This window comes from Sabethes cyaneus, chromosome 1 (assembly GCF_943734655.1).
Source record: "Sabethes cyaneus chromosome 1, idSabCyanKW18_F2, whole genome shotgun sequence".
Taxonomy (NCBI): Eukaryota; Metazoa; Arthropoda; class Insecta; order Diptera; family Culicidae; genus Sabethes; species Sabethes cyaneus.
This window is the reverse complement of record NC_071353.1, coordinates 157,814,690-157,839,023: the sequence shown is the minus strand read 5'-3', so window position 1 is coordinate 157,839,023 and position 24,334 is coordinate 157,814,690. Positions and strand designations below refer to the sequence as shown.

The window sequence follows — 24,334 nt, the reverse complement described above, 5'->3', positions numbered from 1 at the left end:
GCAATTCAATTTCAGTTTCAGATAAAATTTCAAGTCCAATTTCAAACAAAATTTTCAAATAGGAAAAGCATAGGATACCGCCCATGTGGATACCGTTATTGACCAGGACCGATGAAAATTGCAAAATGATGCCTGGAAAAAGCATACTTGGGACAGCACGCTATTCCTCATTGTGCAACCATATCAGGTCCCTGCATGCCGATCAATACCGACGCCGGCCACGTCCGAATGCGGGTCCTGGTGGGATGGGAAGGAATGTTAGTCCAATACTTGTTGCTACTAAAGGCCAGGGAATTCTCTGCATCTTCACAAGTATTTCGGGAAAGGAATTGTTAGTAGATGGAGGGAGCTAGATGGATAATGTAATTATGTAAGCACCAGTTATATGAGACTAACCTTCATATTCGAAAATTTTCTTGTAAAGCCAGTAATTACGAAAATTAAGATATAAAAAATCTCTTTTTAACGAATTTAATATAATGCCAATGGTGCTCATGTACAACCATAATTTAATTTAATATATCGAAATATTATCGAAAAAAACTAAAAAACACTGCGAGATTTACGGCTCGAAAACTACCTAAACACTTGAACTTAATATACCTGAAAATAAAAATCAGGGATAATGAAACGAATATAGTCTCTAAGTTGATAAGCATTTCCTCTTACCGACGCTAATATACAGAGATATTGCGCCCTACACGCTTTTCCAAACTGCTCAGCAACAGCTCTGAAACTATTATGTATTATGCTCTGAAACTACTGAAGCTGTTCTTGATCTGTTCAGAAGCTTGTCTGAAACTACTGTGAAATTACTTTAGAATTGCGAAGAAACTATTCTGAAACTGACCTAAAGGTTCTCTGAAACTTCTCGACAGGCGTTCTGAAGTTGCTCTGAAACTGCCCTAAAATTGCTTAGAAACTGCTCCGAAAATACCTTGAAACTGCTTAAAAATTGCTCTCAAACAACTGCTCAGAGTGTCTCCTCCCCGGATTGCTTTGTAATCACTACAAGACTCCTTTGAAACGCTCTGAAACGCCTTCCGAACTGCCCTAAAATTTCTCTGAAATTGTTCCGTAATCACTGTACAACACTTCTGAAGGTGCCCTGGCATTGTTCTAAAAATGTTGTGAAACAGTTATAAAATAGCTTTGAAACTGTTCTGAAACTTCTATGAAACTGCTCTAGAACTACTCTGAAAATGTTCAGAAACTATTCTAAATCTGCTTAGAAATTGTCTTAGAATTGCTCAGAAATTACTGGAAAATCACACCTAAAAAATTTCTAAAATCGCACTGGAACTGCTGTGAAACTGTAATATACCTATCCTGAAATGGTTCAGAATATTCTCTGAAAATTCCATGAAACTACTCAGAAACTACAATGAAACTAATAAAGCTCGTCTAAAGCCATTTTCAAACTGCTTAACGATTTTTTTGAAATTGCTCTGAAGTTGCTGTGAAACTTTTCTGAAACTGTCTTGAAACTGCTCAGTAGCTGCTCTGAAACCACTGGAGCAAAACCTCACTGGAGCTTCTTAGAAACTGTTTCAGCAATATTTTAAAAAGTCTGAAACTGCCCGGAATTTACTGTTGAATTGATCTGAAACTCTTCTGAAAATACCCCAAAACTACTTCGGAAGTGCTCAGAAAGTCTTTGAATGAAAAACACTCTACGAACTACGAAAGAACCGCTCCGGAACTGCGTTCTCGCAGCAGCGAATTTTTTAGCAACCATTGCGGCTAACTACAGAATCCGTCGGTGTTTTTCTCTGCAAACTACGCGGAAATGTTAATATGTTTAACAATGAAACAATTTAACTGAAACTTCATTGAAACTGAACTGAAACAGAATAAAACCCACAACGAAACTGAGATTAAACTGGAACTAAATTGAAACTGGTTGAAACTGAACCGAAACCTAATAAAAACTCTATTGAAACTGCGCTAAACTGAATTGAGACTGCGCTAAAACTAAACTAAAATTGGTTGGATACTGAACGGAAACAGCATTGTAACTGGACTAAAGCTGCTATGAAATTGAAGTAAAATTGAATAAAAACTTCATTGAATCTGAAATAAACCAAAACTAAATTGAAATTGAACTGAAACTGAACTAAAACTAAATTGAAACAATGTAAAATACATATGAAACTAAGCTGCACTGGAACAATATTGAAACTGAATAGAAATTGATCGGAAACAGAATTCAACCTGGCAAAAACTGGACTGAAACTGGATAAAAACTTAATTTAACCTGACCTGAACTGAAATTAAACTGAAACCATCTTGAATCTGAACTGACTCTAAATAAAACTTGATTGGAACTGAACAGAAGCGGAAATATAAGTGAATTGAAACTGAACTGAACTCAAACTGAATTGCAACTAGCTAAAACTGAACTGAAACTGAATAAAAACTCATTTGAAACTGAACTAAACTAAACCTAAATTGAAATAAACTGAACTGTAACTGAATTGAAATGGAACTAAACTGCAACTGAATTAAAACTAGTTAAAATTAAATCGAAACTGAATAAAAATTTAATTGAAACTGCGCTGAAACTGAATAAGAACTTAATTAAACCTAATAGAAAATAAAACTGAATTGAAACCAAATAGAAACTGAACTGAAGCTGAATTAAAACTGTCTAACACTGAACTGAAACTAAAGGAAAATTTGGTTAAAACTGAACTAAACCAAATCTATAATGAAATTGAACTGGAACTGAATTGAAACTTGCTGAAACTGAACTGAAACTGAATCAAAACTTAATTGAAAGTGAAATAAACTGGAGCTATGTTGAAACTGAACTGAAACTGAGTAAAAACAAAATGGAACAGAGTTAAAACTGAACTGAAATTGAATATGAACTGACTTGAAACAACTTCGGAACTTCATTGAAACTGAACTGAAACCAAACTGAAACAGAATAAAACCCACAACAAAACTGAGCTTAAACTGGAACTAAATTGAAACTGGTTAAAACTGTACTGAAACTTAATGAAAACTCTATTGAAACTGAGCTAAACTGAACGGTAATTGATTAGAAACTGAATTGAAAATGAATTGTAACTGGACTAAACCTGAATTTAAGCTGTTATAAATTTGAAGTGAAATTGAAAAAACTTCACTGAATCTGAAATATATCGAAAATATATAAATATAAATTGAAATTGAACTGAAACTGAGCGAAAACTAAACTGAAACAAAATAAAATATATATGAAGCTAAGCTGCATTCAATAGAAACTTAACTGAAGTTACTGAAACTGAAACTTAATGGAAACAGAATTAGAGCTGGCTAAAACTAGATAAAAACTTAATTGAAACTGACTTTAAATTGAACTGAAATTAAACTGAAACCATCTTGAATTTGTGCTGAAACTCAATAGAACTTCATTGGAACTGAACAGAATCAGAAATTAAAGTGAATTGAAACTGAACTGAATCCAAACTAAATTAAAACTGAATTTTAACTGACTAAAACTTAACAGAAACTGAATAAAAACTTATTTGAAACTGAACTAAACTAAACGTAAATTGAAATAAACTGAATTGTAATGAATTGAACTGAACTGCAACAGAATTAAAACTAGCTAAAATTAAATTGCAACTTTTAATAAAACTTTAATTAAAACAGCGTTCAAGCTGAAATGAAACTGAATAAAAACTTATTCAAAACTAATCGAAGCTGAAACTGAATTACAACCAAATAGAAACTGATTGAAAAAATCTCAACTCAAATTATGAAGGAAAATTTGATTAAAACGGAACTAAACCAAATCTATATTAAAACTGAACTGAAACAGAACAAAAACCATATTGAAACTGAAACTGAAAAAAAAACTGGATGGAACAGAGTTAAACCGAACTGAAAATGAATAACTGCTGAATTGATACAACTGAACTGAACTAAACAGAAACAGAATAAAAGCATATTGCAACTGAGCTTAAACTGGAACTAAATTGAAACTGAATTGAAATGAATAGAAACTGAATTTAAACTTGCTAAAACAGAACCGAAACCTAACAAAAACTCTATTGAAATTGAACCAAATTGAAGCTTATTTGAAGCTAGATTGAAACTGACCTGAAATTGAATAAAAACTTAATTGAATCTTAACCAAATTGAAAAAATCTGAAAGTAAATTGAAAATGAACTAAACTGAATTGAAACTGAGCTAAAATTAAACTGAAATGGATTATAAACTAAATTTGAGCAACTGGATTGCAACTGGACTGAACCTCAAAAAAAGTTGTGCTAAAATTGAACAGAAGCTGAATAATTTTTTTTATTGAAACGGAGCTGAACTACAACTGATTTGAAACTTACTAAACCTGAGCTGAAACTGAGCTAAGACTGAAGTAATATTGAATTAAAACCTAATTGAAACTAAATTGAAACTGAATTAAACTGAATAAGAGCTGAATGGACACTGGTCTGATACTGAATTAATACTGAATACTAACTATTGAAATTGAATTGAATTGAAACAGGATTGTAACTGAATTAAAACAGGATAAAAACTGAATTAAAAATAAACTAAAAACCCCTTCTTAAAGAAGGCAAAGGCCTAAATTCACTATAGAAAAAAATCTTGCCTCCAAAACCCCTTACATGCCAAATTTGGTTCCTTTTGCTTGATTAGTTCTAGAGTTATGAGTAAATTTGAATTTCATTTGTATCGGAGCTTGTATAAGAATGCTACATATAGGCTAGCGCCACGTAGTGAGTCAATTCTGCGTTATTTTCCATACCATCTTGAAGGCGGCATTCATTTGAGTAAACTTCCCGAAGACGTTAATTCAAATTTCGGAAGTAAAACGAGAGGACGTTAATTTAAATTTCGGACGTAAAACGCGAGGACGTTAATTCAAAATTTGGACGTAAAACAAAATCACGTAAAATGAACGGACGTAAAACGAGATTCTAGTGTACCAAGTTTGAGTGGCTCCTTTTGATCTCCTCTTTGAGTCTGGCTTTGACTGCTCTAAAGAGCAGGCACACTGGGACATGTGTCCCATTTTCCTTAAAAAAGAGGAAAAAAGAGGAAACTGCTCAGAACAAGAGGGAGAACGGAAGAGAAAAGAAGAAAAATGAGAGAAAAGAAGGAAAAACGATAAAAAACGAAAACGAAGCGGATAGAAAAAGAAGGCGGTGAAAATAAAGTAAACAACGGGATAGAAAAGGATGAAAATACAGGAGCATTAGCATTGAGAAACGAGAGCAGAATATAGTAAACTGGAGAGCGAAAATGAGAACGGAAGACGAAATGAGCTAGAAAACCAGAAAGATAAAAACAAAACATTTAAAAGGAGGACAATGGGAGTAATGGTACAGAAAACAATAGAAAAACAACACTGGAAAAGAGGAAAAACGAAAAAAAGGCGAAAAACGGAACAAAAAAGAGAAAATTAAGAGGAAAATTGGGGCTGAAAAGAGTGAAAAACGAAAAAGAAGAGAAAAAAGAACAAACAGAAAAAAAAACGTGACAGAACAGGTGGGGATAATGTTAAAAAAGAAGGAAAACAAGACAAGAAAGGGAAAACGGAGCAAAAAAGAGCGGAGAAACGAAAAAGGAAAAGAAGAATAGCGAAAGAAAGAAAGAAAACCGACAGAGGAAATGAGGAAAACGAGTCAAATCTATACCTATAAGGAAGGATTTCTGTCTGTCTGTCTGTCCGTATGTTCCTTATAGAATCGAAAACTACTGAACCAATCGGCATGAAAATATGCATGTAGAGGTTTTTTGGGGCCAGGAAAGGTTTTAGTGATGGTTAGAAACCCCTCCCCCCACTAAGAGGGGGGCTCCAATACAAATGAAACATAAATTTCTGCATAACTCGACAACTAATCAAACAAATATAACAAAATTTGGCATGTGGGTGTTTTCGGTGACAAGAATTTATTCTATGGTAAATTGAGATCCCTCCCCTCTTTATAAGGGGAATTATAACTCCACTCCTCTTTAAAAGGGGGGGCTTCCATACAAATTTCCTCATAACTCGAGAACTAATCAAGCAAATGGAACCAAATTTGGCATGTGAAGGTTTTCGAGGGCAAGAATATTTTCTATAGTAAATTAGGACCCCTCCCCACTTTAAGAGGGGGGGGCTCCTGTACCAAAGAAACACAATTTTCCTCCTAACTCGAGAAGTAATTAAGCAAATGGAACCAAATTTGGCACGTGGGTGTTTTTGGAGACAAAAATTTTTTCCATGATGAATTGGGACCTCTCCCCGTTTTAGGAGGGGGGGATCCTATACACATGAAATACAAATTTCCTCATAACTGAAGAACTAATCAAGCAAATGGAACAAAATTTGGCATGTGAAAGTTTTCGAGGGCAAGAATATTTTCTATGGTGAATTAGAACCCCTCCCATCTTTAAGAGGGGGGGCTCCTATACAAACGAAATACAAATTTCCTCATAACTCGAGAACTAATCAAGCAAATGGAACCAAATTTGACACGTGGGTGTTTTTGGAGACCAAAATTTTTTCTATGATGAATTGGGACCCCTACCCACTTTAGGAGGGGGGGCTCCTATACAAATGAAATTCAAATTTCCTTATAACTCGAGAACTAATCAAGCAAATGGAACCAAATTTGGCATGTGGAGGTTTCTGGAGGCAAAAATATTTTCTATGGTGAATTAGGACCTCTTCCCATTTAAGGAGGGGAGCTCCCATACAAATGAAATTCAAATTTCCTTATAACTTGAGAACTAATCAAGCAAATGGAACCAAATTTGGCATGTGGGAGATTTTGGAGTCTTGAATTTATTTTACGATAGTTAGAGACCTCTCACCCCTGTGGTAGGGGGATATGGACTCTCATCCAAATAAAGCAGAAATTTTTGCGAAACTCAAAAACTAATCGAACTCGAGAAATTCGAGACTCTTTCATTAAACATTAGTCAATACAAGACCACAAAAACTATCTATAGTAACACTAGATCATTCAGGACGAGACGGTCGCGAGTGTTGCCGGTGACCCGCCGTCGGAAGCGCCGCCCACTGGGGGGCTTGCAAAACTCGAGATTGTGACAAAGATCTTTTTTTTTGTCGGAAGATTTGACCACTGCGACCATTATTTTGATCTATTGTGGTATTGACAAAGATCATCCGAGATTCATGATTTATGTACAACACAGGTTAATTTGTGGCAATACGAAGTTTGTCGGGTCAGCTAGTGAAATATAAAAGGAGAGAGATGGGACAAAATGGTAACGGGAAATGAGAACGGGAAGGAAAGATGGGACAGAAAAATAGTAACGTAAAACAGGAAAAACGGATTAAATTGGGTAAAACTGTAAAGAAAAAGACGAACAACGGGATTTTATATCAGGATAGTCGGAGACCACAGCGAAAAAAGAACCGAAAACAGAGTGAACGTGACAGAAAAGAAGAAAAATGAGGCATTTAAAAGAGGAACGAAAGCACTGGCAAAGACGAAAAACGAGAAAAAGTAAAAACAAGAACTGAAAACGACACCAGGTAAAAGAAAAGAAAAAAGACAGAAAACGGGAAAAAAAGTTATAAATCAAATTGTTAGAAACAATAGGAAAAACTGAACTGAAAATAAGAAAATATGGAATAGCGAAACAGAAAACACGAGACTGAAAAAAAACGAGAGAGGAGTAAAACCGGAAACAAAAAAAAAAGAAAAGTGAATAAAAGTCAAGAAAACATTACAGAAAAAAAGACAAAACGAAAAGTGGCAAAACGGAACTGCAAAAGAGTAAAATAGAACTGAAAACGGGAAAACGTGTTGGATACCCCACCCGTTATTCTGACCCTTGATTTTGAACCATTTGTTGAAAAATCATTTTCAAGCATACTAATCTTGACCAAACTCGTGACTTTAGTCATGACCTTGAAATGCGGTCAGGCATATATTAATATTTTTTTGAAACGATGATTCTACAATTGATGAAGGGACGGTAAGGGAAAGTAATGAAGAAGGATTTTTTCAGGGAATGAAGGGGAAGGGTGGAAAGGAAGGGGGGTGGTAATAGGTAGCTATGCTTAACAAGTTGTCGTTGTGACTCCTATCTTTTGTCCAATGCTGGAAGGTGCATGGGTCGAACCAAGCTGTAATCAGAGATTATAACCGGATTTGAACCCACAACACGCCCTGATTTAAAGAGATTTTTTTGCTTGGCCAGCATTTGTATGGAGTCGCCCCACTGTGCAACGTGACAAAGCTTGTAAAGTTATGTGCTTAAAAGTTAGTGTCAAAGTTAGTGACAAAATTGATACATCAGAAATCCATACAATAGATCATGTAAAAAATTGAACTAACCAAGTGTTAATGGAGTCAGAATTTTGTTTGTGAAGCTTGGTGTACGAACTGACTTTTACTACACAGCGTAGTATCCTAGTTAAAATCCTTATAACGGAAGCTCTAGCGCAAATCAAAGCTCCCTCGTCTTGATCAGACTCATCATTGTAAAGAAAAGAAAAGCTGTCAGGATTCACAAATTCACGTAAATTTATTTTGTGTTTTTTACAAACTAAATTAGTCTAAATTTAAATTGAATTCTTATTATTATTTTATTATTATTTTATTTGTATATATCACTATTGACGTAAGACATTCGTCTTTTTAATTGTCAACTTACGGTACTATCATTGCATTTTAATTGTCATTTTATTTTCATTTTTGTTGTGGCATTTTATCGTCCTTCAATGTACGACGAGAGATCTATTTCATCCGGGAGTTTGGTAATATTAACGTCGAATCGATCCTGTACTTCGTTCAAAATTTTCGCATCTGTTTCATCGGATGCAAATGTAATCGCTAGCCCCTTGGTACCGAATCGTCCGGCACGAGCCACTCGATGCAGGTAGGTATCGGAATCCTCGGGCATATCATAATTGAAGACAATGTTGACACGTTCAATGTCCATTCCGCGTCCAAACAAGTCGGTAGCTACCAGAATACGTTTCTGGAAATCCTTGAATTGCTGGTAACGGGACAAGCGCTCTTCCTGCACCATGCCACGGTGAATCCCGATAGCCGGGAAGTTTTGCTCCGTAAGCAGCTGAGCCAGCGCCATGCAGCGCTGCACGGATTTTACGAAGATAACGACCTGATTAAACTCCAATACATCCAAAAGTTCGAAGAGCTTCTTGTTCTTTTCGTTCTCCTTCAACTTAACGTAATGCTGTTGTAATCCATGAAGCGTCAATTTGGTTTCGTCGTCAACATAAACTTCCATTGGATCTTGCATAAACTTCTTGCACACGGGGCGAATCTCTTTGCTAAGCGTAGCGGAGAACATCATTACTTGTTTATCATGCGGTGTATTACGGAAAATTTCCTGTACATCTCGACGCATATCTATTTGCTCTAACATCTTATCGCACTCATCCAGGATGAAATGTTTGAGGTGCTTCAAATTCAGCTTCTTGTTACGAATCAATGCAAGGACACGGCCTGGTGTTCCAACGATGATATGCGGGTTGGTTGACTTCAGCACTTCTTCATCCTTTTGAATGGGCAGCCCACCGAAGAACACGGCTACCTTAATGCTGGGCATATACTTGGAAAAGCGTTCATACTCCTTACTGATTTGGAAGGCCAACTCACGAGTGTGGCACATAACCAGCACGTATGGTACACTTTCCGTTGGTTCCAGCTGCTGTAAAGTTGCCAGGACAAAGACAGCCGTCTTTCCCATACCAGACTTAGCCTGACACAGGATATCCATACCAAGCACCGCCTGTGGGATACATTCATGTTGCACTTCTGATGGATGCTCGAAACCACAATCCACAATGGCACGGAGAATTTCGGGTTTCAGCAAAAAATCCCTAAACCCGGAACTGTGAATCGAGACGTACGTTCCTTTTACATCTTTTTTTGGCTGCTCAGCCGGTTCCGTAGTAACCTGCTCGGTCTGGTCCTCATCCTCGTAATCTAAGAGGTCACCGTTATCAGACATTGTTTCTGTTTAGTTGAAGTTCGAAATTAACCTGTATAATGCCGTATAATGCCGTAAGTGCAATGCGGTCTTTACTACTCGATGAAAAGTAAACGAATGAGAAATGAGAATCAAACAGGAGAATATAAACGATTTGGAATTTGAAAACGAGTATAGGTAAAAGCGGTGTCGGTAGTTTGGGTCTGCGCTACCTGTCTTTGAAATCCACCCTATCCAAGCAGAAAAATGAAAAAACCTAAATTTGTGCAGTTTTTACCTACACACTTACCTACCACACTTTTTCTTTTTTTTCTTTTACCACACTTTACCTACACTCTCACATTACCACAGTGGTCGCAGTGGTGGCTAACGATCTCGGTCTAAGACCAGGAAAAAGGCGAAAAAAACTAGGGCGAAAAAAACACAAAGTGAATTTTTTAATCGAGCAAAAAAACATGGGTTTTAAGCATTTTTGTTTAAAGTTTAAACGTGAAAACCGAATCTATTCTTGCTTATAATGTATACGTTATTATTTTCTATGCAAAAATCTATGGAAAAATAACAAAAACGAAGGAAAATTTTTTTGGACGATTTTCGGAAATTCCATTGTTCGAATTTCCATTTCTGTTTCATGCTAGAAGCGTTAACTCAACTCGTACACTCATTTTTCGAGTTTTTCAGACTGTAATTGATTTTATAAAAAAAAATCAGGGGGGTTGTGTACAAGATACGACCGCATATATAGGTGACGCAGGACTACGTAAGTCTCTTTGTAGTGATAGTAGCATGTATTCATGCTTGTAATCATTCGATTCTTCATGTATACATGCTATATGCAACATATAAACATGCTACATGCGTTGTATGTAACATTTATCAAACTAGTAACATTGCATACGTTCAATACTCAAAAGATTTCAGAGTTATTTCTATGTGCATTTGGAAACAATTTAATAACATCAAGAACCCAAATTATTTAATTTTTTTTTTTTTTTGAAACTATGATTCTACAATTGATGAAGGGACGGTAAGGGAAAGTAATGAAGAAGGATTTTTTCGGGAATGAAGGGGACGGGTGGAAAGGAAGGGGGTAATAGGTAGCTATGGTTAACAAGTTGTCGTTGTGACTCCTGTCTTTATTGCTTTCCTGCTACCTTACAGAAATTAAAGATTGTTTTTATTACTCATGGTTCCCCACGTTGAAGGGATTTTACCAATTCAATCCTATTTTATCAACAGCACATCTTTTCACTACACATCTAATGAAACGGTAAGCATGCGTATTCATGGGAAACTAGCAGTTATTGACTTTTCGTCGGAAAGCCCAATTTCGGAAGCAGTTTTTCGGCCCAAAAGCGGGATTGTATTTATAAGAATGTATATACTGCATTCTTCTTGCCAATCTGAACACAGCGAATATATTTTCATCCGAATTCTTGTTTCAAACAAAGAAACTGCTTTTGAAATTGGCCGAATCGGTGATGACTAATTTCACCTTCATACAGAGTCGTATTATAACCGAACACTACAGCTGTAGCACATTTTTCCAACACAGTTATCAAATTCGCCTAGGTTTAATCGTCTCGCAGTAAAGAATTTGCAATCTGTTGGGACAACGAACTTGTGTTGTTTTTTCTGGCACACTTCCCTAACACAGACATCAAATCGGACTAGGTTTAATCGCGTTCGTAAGAAATCTGTTGGCACGAGGGGGCTTTAACACTCTTTCTGGCGTACTTCCCAAGCAAGGACATCAAAATGGTCTAGGTTTAACCGCGGCGATACGAAATCTTGATGAAATGAGGAAACTTCGTCACTTGTTTGGGCTTACTTCCCAAGCACAGATATCAAATTGGTATAGGTTTAGATCATCGTAAAGAATCTTCCAACCAATCATAAAGCAAGAATTCCGGTAAAACATAGGATCATTATTTTCAATTTTTCTTCATTCTTTTCTTCATTTGGGTCAATTCTTAGAAGATTTTCCGATCGGTTGGTGTAAGAATATTGAAAATCGATCGGAAAACCGTTGAGCTATTAGCGCTCAAAACTGGAACTGGAATGACACCCTATCTCAAAACTTGCCGTAAGACGTAGTCCTACGTCAAAAAGAACAGAAAATAGAGAGAACATGTTGGATGCCCCACCCGTTATTCTGACCCTTGATTTTGAACCATTTGTTGAAAAATCATTTTCAAGCATACTAATCTGCCACAGCTCATTTCGTTTAACCACAGACAAACAGACGAGACACTCGCGTTAATTCCATCGTCCATTCAAAAACAACTTATTTTTCAAAAAAGCATGTTTCGCAACATGTCCACACCGCGGCGCTCGAGTGTTGCTTCGAGTTTCCAGTATAAAACCATACAAATGTAAAAAAACCTACAATAAAAACCCTGCAAATGTAAAAAACCTACAGTATAAAACCCTGCAAATGCAAGCTACTCCGCAACATGCATAACAGAGGGCGCTAGTGTGCAAGCAAAATGTGTAGGACGATGGGTTTTGAAGAATTTTCTTCTATATGTCATGTCAGTTCGTCAGTGGTCTAACTAAATCGTACGCAGCCTTGAAGTTTATAAACAAATGGTGCGTCTGCAAGTTAAATTCCCGGAATTAATCAAGGGTATCCTAGTATTTCTGGTCACTAGATTCTGCTTCAGTGTCCTGTTGGCTGGTTACCGATCGAAATTCTCTCAAAGACAAATTCTTCTGGCATCGAATTTCTTGGCGATGTTATAATGATTCGGCCAGCTCACGGGAAATGTTTGAGAACGCTGCACACGGTCGATTTAGACACTTTCAACAACCGTGGGCAAAAAAATTGTTGTCAATGAGTCAAAATTTTTGCCTGCAATCAATTGTCTGTGGGATCTAAAACTTAAAAAACTCGAAAAACGAGTGTTGCCGCTTCTAGCGTATATGAGTAATTCTCGCTGAAACGGGGCCACTACTGACACGAGGCCTTCAAATATTGGAACTTTTGCGCTTAATTGGTTGAAAATGGCTAAAAAATAAGAATTACACTTTTGATACCTCGAAATAGTGGACCCCTTGTTCGCCAAGGGGCTAACAGTTTCAAAATAAGTTGAATTTTGAGCAAACCTTGAGATCTATATCATGTGATATTTCATATATTTGCCATGAAATAACTAACAAATGACCCGGTTCTGTAAAGAAGAAGAACAGGGCTTTCAAATGGAATAAAAAAATTTTTGGTGGCCATCTTGGATGCGGTCGCCATATTGGATTTTATCAAAAAACCGCCGTTTTCACCATGAACCCCCCAACTAATTTTTATTTTAAGACCACCATTGGAAAGCTGAGAAAAAATTCCACAACAAACATTAATAAAATTGTGTGTGCAATGGCATTAACTGAATTAAACAACCAGTTATTTGTAGCAAGGTTCACTATTTTCATATAATTATTGTGATATTTCTAAAATTTGCTATGAAACAAACTACAAACGACACGGTTTTGTAAAGAGAAGAGATAGGGCTTATAAACGAAGCGAAAAAAAATTGGCGGCCATCTTGGATTTGGCCGCCATGTTGGATTTTATCAAAAAATCGCCGTTTTCGTCATGATCCCCCCAACCGATTTTAATTTCAAAACCACCAGCGAAAAGCTGAGAAAAAATTCTATAAGAAACATTCATCAAGTTAGATGTGCAATGGCATTAACTAAATAAAACAATTAATTTTTTGTAGCAAGAACAGGGCTTCGACCGATCCTTTTTTTCTACCGCAGTCACACCAACGCGCATTCAAGTTCACACCGTCCGTTTAGAGGTGGAATACGAACGCTATACATAACACAACTGGCAGTTTGCTCAGTCACACGCCGATTACACGCTGCAGAACGAATGGGTTCTAAAGCTTTTTGACATTTTCGTTTCGATCAAGTTGCCTTTACCGTTTGGAGCAGCGAATGACTGCAAAACAGTGAAATGACTAGCAATCACCACGCTAACGCTCAATCGTATAATTCAATACTACAAAAAAACAACCACTACATGTGCATGGAAGAAGTCGGTCGGACTCCGTCCAATACAAACGAATATTTTGCTTGCGTCGGACCGACGTCCGGGTGACAAACTATTACTGTGAGCAGCCGATTTGGAGGCAAAAAGAGAAACGAAAAAATACGTCACCGTATGCTTCCAGTCAATTTGCAGTTTATATTCTCAAAGCGCAAAGCAAAACGGGAGATCGACTGTTTGCTCTTGCTGAGATGCCGTATGAATTGTAAGACGGCAGCAGCGCAAGCGGCAGATTGACTGGATTCAAAAAACAGTCAAATGATCGTTCAAAAAGCGGAGTTTGAATGCGGAAAGTTCGCATTCACGGCAGTCACATTCAACTTGCGATCCCTTTTCAAGCCCTGAGCAAGATATTCCATTATATGAGAGTTGTAAACCTTGACACAGATAATTAACCTTTTTAAACTGTTAGGCACCTTGGCGAACGAGGGGTCCACTATTTCGAGGTATCAAAAGTGTAATTCTTAGTTTTTAACCATTTTCAACCAATTAAGCGTAAAGAAAAATTTGAAACGAAATTACAGTCGCTTTTACGGTTATAGAAACATAGTAAAACAAAGGAAACATGGTAAAATTACGCATTTCGGGCTTTGGTTGCCGCTCTCCAGTCGCCAGCCTGTTCCAGCATCCTTGTCAACACCCAAGTAACAATTCTTAGCTTTATTACGTTCCTATAGGGGTTTTCATGGCCAATTTCATAAAACCGCTAAAAAAAACTATGAGCTACACCTGAACTTTCTGAAGACCGCTATAAACCTGTCTTCTGACCAAATGGCCCACTCCTCAGAACGTTTTCATTATTACCTCTATTAGAATCAGGTTATAAACTCAAGTAGTCGTATCACGTTCTGCTGAAAGCAGCACTAAAACCGATTAAGCTTACGCTGCTTGACAGCCACCACCATAATTTAATGAATCTTTTCGCTCTGGTTCGTCAGCTTTGTCAACTTGAAAATACATCCTTAAGCAGAAAGGTTACAGTTTTACTGTCAGATCATTCTGATCGATTTAATTTATAACGATCATAATAAAATATCCCATATATTTTTAGCAGCCTGTGTTTAGTTCGTTTGCAGCCTATGCGCATTAAATTTTATCGTGCATATAAGTGCTATAAGTGCGTTTTGACTCGTATCCTCTTGGTAATGCGTAATTTCACAATAAAACCAGAGGTAAATGATTAAGTCCGCAATGAAACCTTTATAAAATTTAAGTAAAACCTACTGGCTTTAGAATTGTTACTTGAGCAGCGTTTATCCTACGGATACGGGATCTGCCTCAAAGTCGTCGGCGTCTATCGGGTTCTCTACTGAATTTTGTTTTCGCTGGTCTCTCATTCGGCATGCTCGCTACGTGGCCAGCCCATTTTAGGTTGCCGTGTTTTAGACGCTTTACACTATCCGTTCTTTGTATACTTGGTATATTTCGTGTTTTATGTGCCATTTATGTGCGCCACACTCTTTCGTCTAATATGCCGCCAAAAGTTGGTCGTAAGATCTTACGGTCAAAAACACCAAGAGCTCGTTGGTTGTTCTACTTCAACATCTACGCTTCATGGCCGTACAGTATCCTCGGGAGAATTAGCAACTTATAGTGCGCGAGTTTCGTACGAAGTTGCAGGCTACGGTTCACATCACATGTCACTATCGTACTAAGGTTAACAAATTCGTCGACCACTTCAAAAGTATCTACATTTATCACCACCGCAGCTCCAGCACCCGAAGAGCTACCACGCTATCTACCATATACTTCGTTTGGTAGAATTTACGACAAGCCCTATCCTCGCAACTTCCTTATTACCATGCGTGTACGTCTGTTCCACGGCTTTACGGTTAACACCGATAATCGCGATCCTCTTCGCATTCGTGAGATTTCGTGATGATGACGCTTCTATGCATATCTGCCCTTCAAATAGCACCCCCTTATGCTGAACAAATTCGATAACCCGTCACCCCGTTGCTTCAAACGTCTCACCCGCTATTCCGCCGATTGATTTTGAACCATCAGGTGTAACACGTAGCACAGTAGCCTAATCAGTTCTTTTTACAAACATAATCTGCCACAGCTCATTTCGTTTAGCTGAATCGTACGCCGCCTTGAAGTTGAATTCCCGGAATTTATCGAGGGTATCCTACAGGGACACTGGAGGGTTAATTTCGCTGCGAAGTTTTGTATAGCGGAGAATACTTCTCAATCCTAGTGTTACGAAACCAAGTTTTTAAGTTGTAAATATTCTTAAAGCAGAAACAGAAGGTAATTTATAATCACACAAAAGCACACAGGAAAACAGCTATCGGCGTAACATAATTTCAATTTCTCTTTTTACTTCCTTAAGCCTAGCCTGAACAAACAACAATTAATTCGAAACCAGAAACAGAAAAATATTTGCGTGCAAACGTTGATTGCTCCAGAACAAATGGGCGTCATTTGTTTTTCCCGGTTTTTGTCGTATTTCAATCGGAAAAGTAGACAACTTATTGCCCAATCGCACGCCGGGCGCGCGGGCTGCTCAACGTGGTGCGTGACACCATTCCGCACTTAATTTAATTTAGCCTTAATTTTCCCCTGGACGACGATAAAAGCTGGTCCCCCTAGCTGGCTGGCTAGCTAGCTAGCTAGCTAGTGTATTGCTAGGTGTGTCGGAGGAAGAGAACTGGGTGTATGTGCTAAGTACCCTACGCCACGAGTGCCTAGTGCCTCCTGCCTACTAGCTTACGGTGGTGGGCCTCGCGGTGCGCAAGACACGAACCCGTGCGCGCACATATTTATGGCTTCCATTTGCGAAATAAATGCACCTAAATATTGTGTTCTCCTAGTTGGTGTTTTTTTTCCTTCTTTTATTATTATTTTAATATTATTATTACTGGCGAACTGACCAGCTGGCATCGCGCTGGATGGAGAGCGTATGGGCGAGGGATCGTTCCGCATTCCAACTGACACACACCGGCCGGACGGGGCTGCTCGCTGGATGCGTGCTGAAACCGTACGTACCGACTGGCCGCACTGCCTGGAAGCGCTTTGTGACGCCCGCCGCAAATCTCCTTTCGCGTGAACTAAGCCCAACTGGGACCCAACGGTCGGTCGGACTTTACAGTGCTGCCCTTCGGGCAGCTTATGCGCACTCCGTGGAAATTAATTCAATTGCATTAGTCGTAAAAACCTGGAGAGAAAGAGCGGCCAGATCGCGCAGTTCCACTCATTAGGGTCAATCGGCAGCGGCGCCGAGGAGCAACGACGCGACGGGGCAAGAATGCATGTGTGCATGTGGTTGGGTGATTTGCATTAGATGAAAAAAGAAAAACAACGACCGTGGGTTTCGGACCAGGTAAAAGGGAATTTATCGTTCAATTTCGGTATTTCAAACCCGTATCAGTCAACAACAACGGAGGGCTAAGAGCGCGAGCACTTTCCACGCGAAAGTCGAAATTAATGGCACTTGTCAGGAAATTAATTTCAGGCTCGCGGGACGTGAACCAACTTTCTACCACTAAAAACTCGTCACTCGAAGGAGCCGCAGCACCGTTGGTTGGCGTTGGTTGCGACGTTGCGTTGACTTGACTGTGCCAGTGTGTAAATATCAAAGTCGTGAAAATATTTCCTTAAAAGGTGATCACAATCACTTCTCATCAAGGTTCACGCCAGGTTCGCGCAAGAAGCGTGTGCGATCTTGCGTTGGCTCATTAGACCGAAGCGATGGAGCACGAGAAGGAATAGAGCGGGAGGCACGACTTACGACGGACCGATGTCATTGCGGGCGGGCGGGCGGTTGGGTGGTGGGTGGTTCGGTTGGATGGCAGGGGAGAAAAACAACGCTGAAGGCAGCTCATAAATTTCATAAGTATGATTATTGCTAGTTGATTAGAAAAAAAAACGCAAACGTCTGTTTTTATTTGGTACTCAAACATCTATTAGTGTGTAATTGGAATTCGAAACTTTTAGTATATAATCGATTGATTTCGAATAAAAAAAGAACATTAACACACAATCTCCAACTACCTGTTGTTGTTGCTGCTGGTGTTGTTCGTGTCGGGTAGACATCGTGACATAAAATCCGTTCCCTTCTCTCACATGCAGCAGCAGCAGCAGCAGCAGGTTGTCATTTTTTCCATTGACAGGATAATGGCTGAATCGGATTCCGAACAAACAGATCCGCATTGCTGTGTAGCTGGATGACCTGTTTGGATCATGGGTGCTGGAGACAAACGGCGGGAGAAAGGAAGAACGGGAAGCTAAATCACTCCGACAACAACTTGTTTCATCAACGAAATTAAAGGAAGCAAAGCTACATGACACGAACCCAGCGAACAATAACGCGCGCGCTACCGTCCGGTCCGTCGTCGTCGTTGTTGCCGCCGGTTGTTCCGTTCCGTTTCGGCGTTAGGTTCGGGATCGGGGCAGGGAGAGCGCGCCAAACTCATAATAAAAAGCCGCCACCAGCGCGAAAAAAGTCCATGCTCTGCCACCACACATGTGTCACCGGGCAGCATGTTCGCTGTCAAGTATGGTGCAGCAGCTTCTGGATTCTGCTCTCGAGCCGAGCGAACCATACATACGTGCAATACTCGGTTTGGCTTTGGCCGGGTAACGTACGAAAGTCTTCCCGTCCGGCACCGACTTCGGCTGCTGTAGACACCTACGGCCGTGATGACGACGACGGTGCCGACAACTACTGGTTAATCGAGCGGGAAATGATTTAAAAGGTTAGGTTACCCGTGAACTACCGTCCGAGGGCGTGGATTGTCCTTGGTGCCGCGGGAGTCGAAAGGGAAAAAATGGTGCAACCAATGCCACCCGGGCGAACGGTGACCGACCGTGTGCACATTCTCGGGATGTCTTCGCGCCAAGCCATAAGCCCAAGGTGTATGTCGGCGCGGCGGAACGTCGAAGACATAAGCTGCCTGCCAGTCAGCCTAGCCAGGCCAGTACGGTACAACAGCGCTGCTCTCATCTTGCCACATAATCGTGTTAATTCATAAATCAGGCGTGGGTTACTAATTTCCTTAATTAACGCAGCGTCAGACTCCAGTCTCCAGTCATCTCAGCAGCAGCAGCGGCAGCAGCAGCAGCATTGAGCTTGAGAGCATCAGGTTTTGTTGGTACCGCTAGGCTAGGGACTTAATGGTGCAAGCACGAAGTCCTTACGACGATGACCGACGCCAACCAGCCAGGGCGCAAGGGCGCAAGATGGAAGAATGCGAAAAAACTTCGATGCCAAGCCCTGTCCGATGACCGATAAGAGCATGCCTGGATTTTGTTTCATCTTCTCAAGGAGGGTTTGAACTGACTTCTTTAACTACTATTTTGTATCTTCAAATCAACATCAACTTCACAAACTTCACAAAATATCTGCTGATGATCTGGTTTTGCTGTTTGAAATTAGTTATGAGCTTATTTAATAGAAGGGTGCGGCCACAGTTTAATTGAATAAAACACTCGGGTACCAACCGAAAGTGTGAGTTGGAGTACCACTTGCCATTGAACGACCCAATATTTTTTTAGTCTTATATCGAAATTTTCCAGTTTCATCCAATTTATCATTCTTCTCGCCAAACACTCCTTCACTTTACAAAAAAATTGCTGTTTGATATCAAACTACAAACGTTCCTGCGTTTGCATATTACAAAGAAACACGGCATAAAATCAGTTCAGTACTATTTTTGTTAATAATTCCAGGCAACTAACTCACTTACTGATGCAAGGCAGCAAATGAAACATTCAATACTATTCTCGGAAAAAAGAGTCGCTGATTTTCCTCGTTTTGAAAATTGCCGTCGGTCCTGGGCTGCCGTTCTCCAATCCCCACGAACACCAGCTGAACGTGCACCGTCTTCGACAGCACACACCCACCCGGTGCGCGGTCTGCCTCGGAGTCTACGGCCTCTTCCTGGTTCTCTGCTGAAAATAGTTTTGGCTACTCTTTCATCGGGCATTCTGGCCACGTGTCAGCCCACCGCAGCCTGCCAAATTGCACTACCTTAACTAACTCAGCATATTTGTATACTTCGTACAGCTCGTGATTCATGCGTCTGCGCCACACTCCATTTTCCATTTTGCCACCAAGTATAGATCGCAGAATTTTACGCTCAAAACCCCCAAGTATGATTCGCCCATGATTCGTGTCCGTAAAGGGCCATCGGGAGGATTAGTGTTCTGTAGAGCACCAGTTTTGTGCGAATTTGCAAACTACGGGACTTCAGCTGGCTACGTAATCCGTAGAAAGCCCGATTCGCGGCTGCAACTCGTCGTTTCACTTCGCGGCTTACATCGTTGTCACATGTCACGAGTGTACCAAGGTATATAAATTCCTTCACTACTTCATATCGTTCCCCATCTAACTCTACCACGGCACCAACACCACTTGGGCTCCCACGTTCCCTACCAGCAACCATCTACTTTTGGCGGTGTTAATGGTCAGTCCCAATCTCGCCACTTCCCTTTTAAAAAGCCTGAAGGCCTCTTCCACTGCTCTTCGGTTGATTCCAATGATATCGACGTCATCCGCAAAACCAAGAAGCATTTGCCCTTCATAATGCACCTTCCAAGGCAATGTTGAATAGCAGGTTAGAGAGTGCATCACCTTGCTTCAGTCCATCCAACGTCACAAAAGCAGCTGCGGTCTAACCCGCTATTCTAACGCACGATTTGGATCCGTCCAGCGTCGCACGAATCAGCGTAACTAGTTTCGTCGGAAAACCATGTTCTAGCATTATCTGCCACAGCCCATTTCGTTCAACTGAATCGTACGCCGCTTTAAAGTCCACAAACAGATGATGTGTCTGCTGCGTTACGTCACATGCACAAATATTCCTTCAGCCCTGTTTCCGTGTAAGACAATAGTTCCGGACAAATTCTTTCAGTACCTATATGGATACAATCTGGCAAAAGGAAAAGATTACCGCCCACTTTTCTATGTCGTTCCACTTTCAGGACATCAATTTGGATTAGATTCAATGTATAAAGATAAACTCGGTTGAAAGATAGGGCTGGTTTTACACTCTGGTGTAATTTCCAAGCACAGATTTCAAATTGGACTAGGTTCAATCGACGCATAGAAACTTCGACCTGTTGAGACAGGAATATTTTGTCACTTTTTTTTCTAAAAATACGTTAAAACTATGATGGCGTCTTTTGCAACCAATCACGAAGAGAGGATCTCCAGTTGGACAATGCTTCATTATTTCCAATTTTTCAACAGTGCGTACTTTGAAATCAAGAGGTTTCTTTATTGGGGTTGATGCGAAGAAGATTTTCCGATCGTTTAATGGAAAAATGTTGAAAATCGATCGGAAAACCGCGATAATACGCTCAAAACCTATCATTTTTCGTGACGCTTGCATTTTTCGATTTTTTGGAAGTACCCCTATTCCAGCTATCTTCCTGAAAGACGTAGTCCTACGTCAAAAAAGTGGTTTGATAAGAGCACTGTCTCAGTGTTACCCACCAATGTTTGTTTCGCTGTTCTTAATAGAAGTGTTTTATGTAGAAACTAGCTGAGTACTCGGTCTTACTCGAAACACTTTTGTCTCCCAGCCACTTGCCACTTGTATATCTGTTATTAATCTGGAAACTAAATCCGTCTTGCATAGTGCAAGACAAATAATATCCTTTTTCCTTAGATCTCCTGGCACATACTTTCTTGGTTAACTTCACTCCTTTTGTCCCACAGGCACCTGTTCATTTTTTCTCGTCCCAAAAATCCCTATAACATTTTACTAAACTTTTTTCTTTATTTTGACCTCCCTTCAATCTCTTTTAAGACCATCCCCTCGTATCTTTTAGTCACTCATACATCTGTTACCGGCTAAAGGTAAGACAAACGTAGCCTATTTCACATTTCCTCAAGCCAAGGAACAGATATACCAAGTTTGGTGGAGAACGATCCAGTCGTTCCGGAGTTATGGTCGAAAGGAATTCGAACTTCGGATGATACAAACCGTGGCTCGTAGATGAAGCAAGCTAACTGGTTAGGCCCTAAAAAAGCAAAGCCATGGGTATAAACGTTCTGTTAAGAACTTGACCCTTCTTTATCGACAGACTTCGCAGCCAGTTATTAGAGTTCAGGACAATTACGAGGCTAGTGCAACGCTCCTACTGACTCTACAGCAGCACCTTCCAGCCGAGATTCATACATACGACGACTGGCTTGTTGGGCCCGCAGTCGATTATTTATTTGACAAAATCAACATGTTTCAAACATATTTCGAAAATTTGATAACATCATTTCAAAAACACATATCGTGGTCCCCCAAGGAACTTTTGAATAACTCCGGAATTTATGAATACAGTCTTTAGGAATCATAGAATTAGGAAAGATTTTCGGTAAGGACTCGGAATTTAGTGAAAAAATGTTAAAAACATATGGTATGAGACCTTTTCAGTGAATTGGTAATGTTGTAGACCTTAAAAGGCGTCCACGATAAAATTGCAACACACTCAAATTAGTGTAGCTTTTTAACTATTGAGTAAAATTGACGGATTTCACGTCAACTTGACCAGAGGTTGGCATGACCCTCTCAGAATTCAATGAAACTTTGTGTGTGTAAAGAGTCCATGTAAATAAACATCTTTGCATACTTTGCATAGTTTTTCGAAAATTGGTCTAGACTAACTTTTGGAAAGGGCTTAATTTTTATTATAAAAAATATAACTCGAAAACTATATGACCTACAACAAAATGATCTATGGGTGACTTTTATAAAATCTTATGAATTTTCATAAAAAAATACTGAAAAAATGAAAATTAATTTCTACACTGAGAAAAAAGCATTTTAAAAACTATAAATCGATTTTGCAAAAAAGGCCATCTCAGAAATTGACGAGTTTTTTTTAAGATAGATAAGACCATTGCAAATCATATTTAAAGTTTTTGTCACCCCGCCCTTGGAAATTGGCTTGAAAAATCGGGGGGCAACAAAATAATTTGTAGGATATGAGTCGAATTTCTTTTTATAAAATCAATTGTCCGAGTTGAATTAACGCTACTAGCACGAAACAAAAACGGAAATTCGAACAATGGAATTTCCGAAAATCGTCCCAAAAAAATTTCCTACGTTTTTGTCTTTTTTCGTATATTTTTGCATAGAAAATAATAACGTATATATTATTATAAGCAAGAATAGATTCGGTTTTCACGTTTAAACCTTAAATAAAAATTCTTAAAATCCATGTTTTTTTTTTGCTCGATTAAAAAATTCACTTTGTTTTTTTTCGCCCCCCCCCCCTTCAGTGGCCGAACACCGGAAGGACAAAAACTTTATAAAATATTTGTAATGGCCTAATTATATGAACTACAATTCTTCCGTACATCACAAAGTGGGCATATTTAAGGGAAAAAAGTTTTTCTAACCAAAACTTTTTTCCGGAAAAAAGGTATTTCAGTATTTTCGAAAGTTATAGCCCCTACAAAAAAATGGCGGATGAGTGACTTTTACAAAATCTTCTGAATTTTCATAAAAAATACTGAAAAAAATAAAAATCATTTCCACACTGAGAAAAAAAGCATTTTAAAAACTAAAATTCGATTTTCTAAAAATGCTTATCTCGGAAATCAATGAAATTTGATCTGAAGGTAGCTATTTATATGGCCTACAAGTCTCTCATATATTGCAGAATGGGCATATTCAAGGGAAAAAAGTTTTTCTAACAAAATACTAGGAAACGATTAACGAAAGAATATTTAAAGAGAAGCAAAACAAATGCGCATTCTGTATCGACATTATCACTGCGACCAATATTTTTAAATTTTTACGTTGTCTTGTAAGTGATATTGTTCCAAACTTCGTTCTTTTTGAGTCGTGCTACAGAGCGAACTGCTTAATATCCGTGATTAAGTGTCGATGTTAGTACTTTTTCTGTTCCTTTTTTGCTGTTTTATCACTTTTCAACCAATCTCGTTGTCTAATGTTGGCAATAGCAGAGACTAGTTATAATTTGTCTTTGTGCAAGATACTTCATTACGTACCCCGAACTGGGGCCACTCTTATAGCTTGCTCTCCAAAGCAGCAATTCAAATTTTATTATGTCTCTCTAGTGGTTTTCATGACCAATTTCATAAAACCCCTAATAATACTATGAGCTCCACTAGAACCTTCTGATGACATCTATAAAACTGCCTTTCGATCAAGTGGCCCATTCTTCAGATGGTTTTGATAGCTTCTTTGAATGTCAGGTTATAAGTTCAAGTAGCCTTATCACACTCTGCTGAAAGCATCCATAAAAATGACAATATTTGTGCCGGAGTTGTGCAGCATATGCGCATTAAAATTTATCGTGCATATTGGAATGATAGGTAGCTAAAATCAACGCGCCATCGGAATTTTGCCAATACCGTTTTGATAAAACTATAAAACTAA

At 39.0% G+C, this 24,334-nt stretch overlaps 2 protein-coding genes across 7 annotated transcripts in view; one reads left to right on the top strand and one right to left on the bottom strand.

The window, feature by feature from the left end:
• LOC128732742 (protein tramtrack, beta isoform) overlaps positions 1–24,334 on the top strand; it is a 516,078-nt gene that overhangs the window by 269,982 nt on the left and 221,762 nt on the right. The window lies entirely within an intron of this gene.
• Positions 8,684–9,955, bottom strand: LOC128732744 (ATP-dependent RNA helicase WM6-like). Its single transcript, XM_053826079.1, has one exon. The coding sequence runs from the start codon at positions 9,953–9,955 to the stop codon at positions 8,684–8,686; it is 1,272 nt and encodes a 423-aa protein (XP_053682054.1).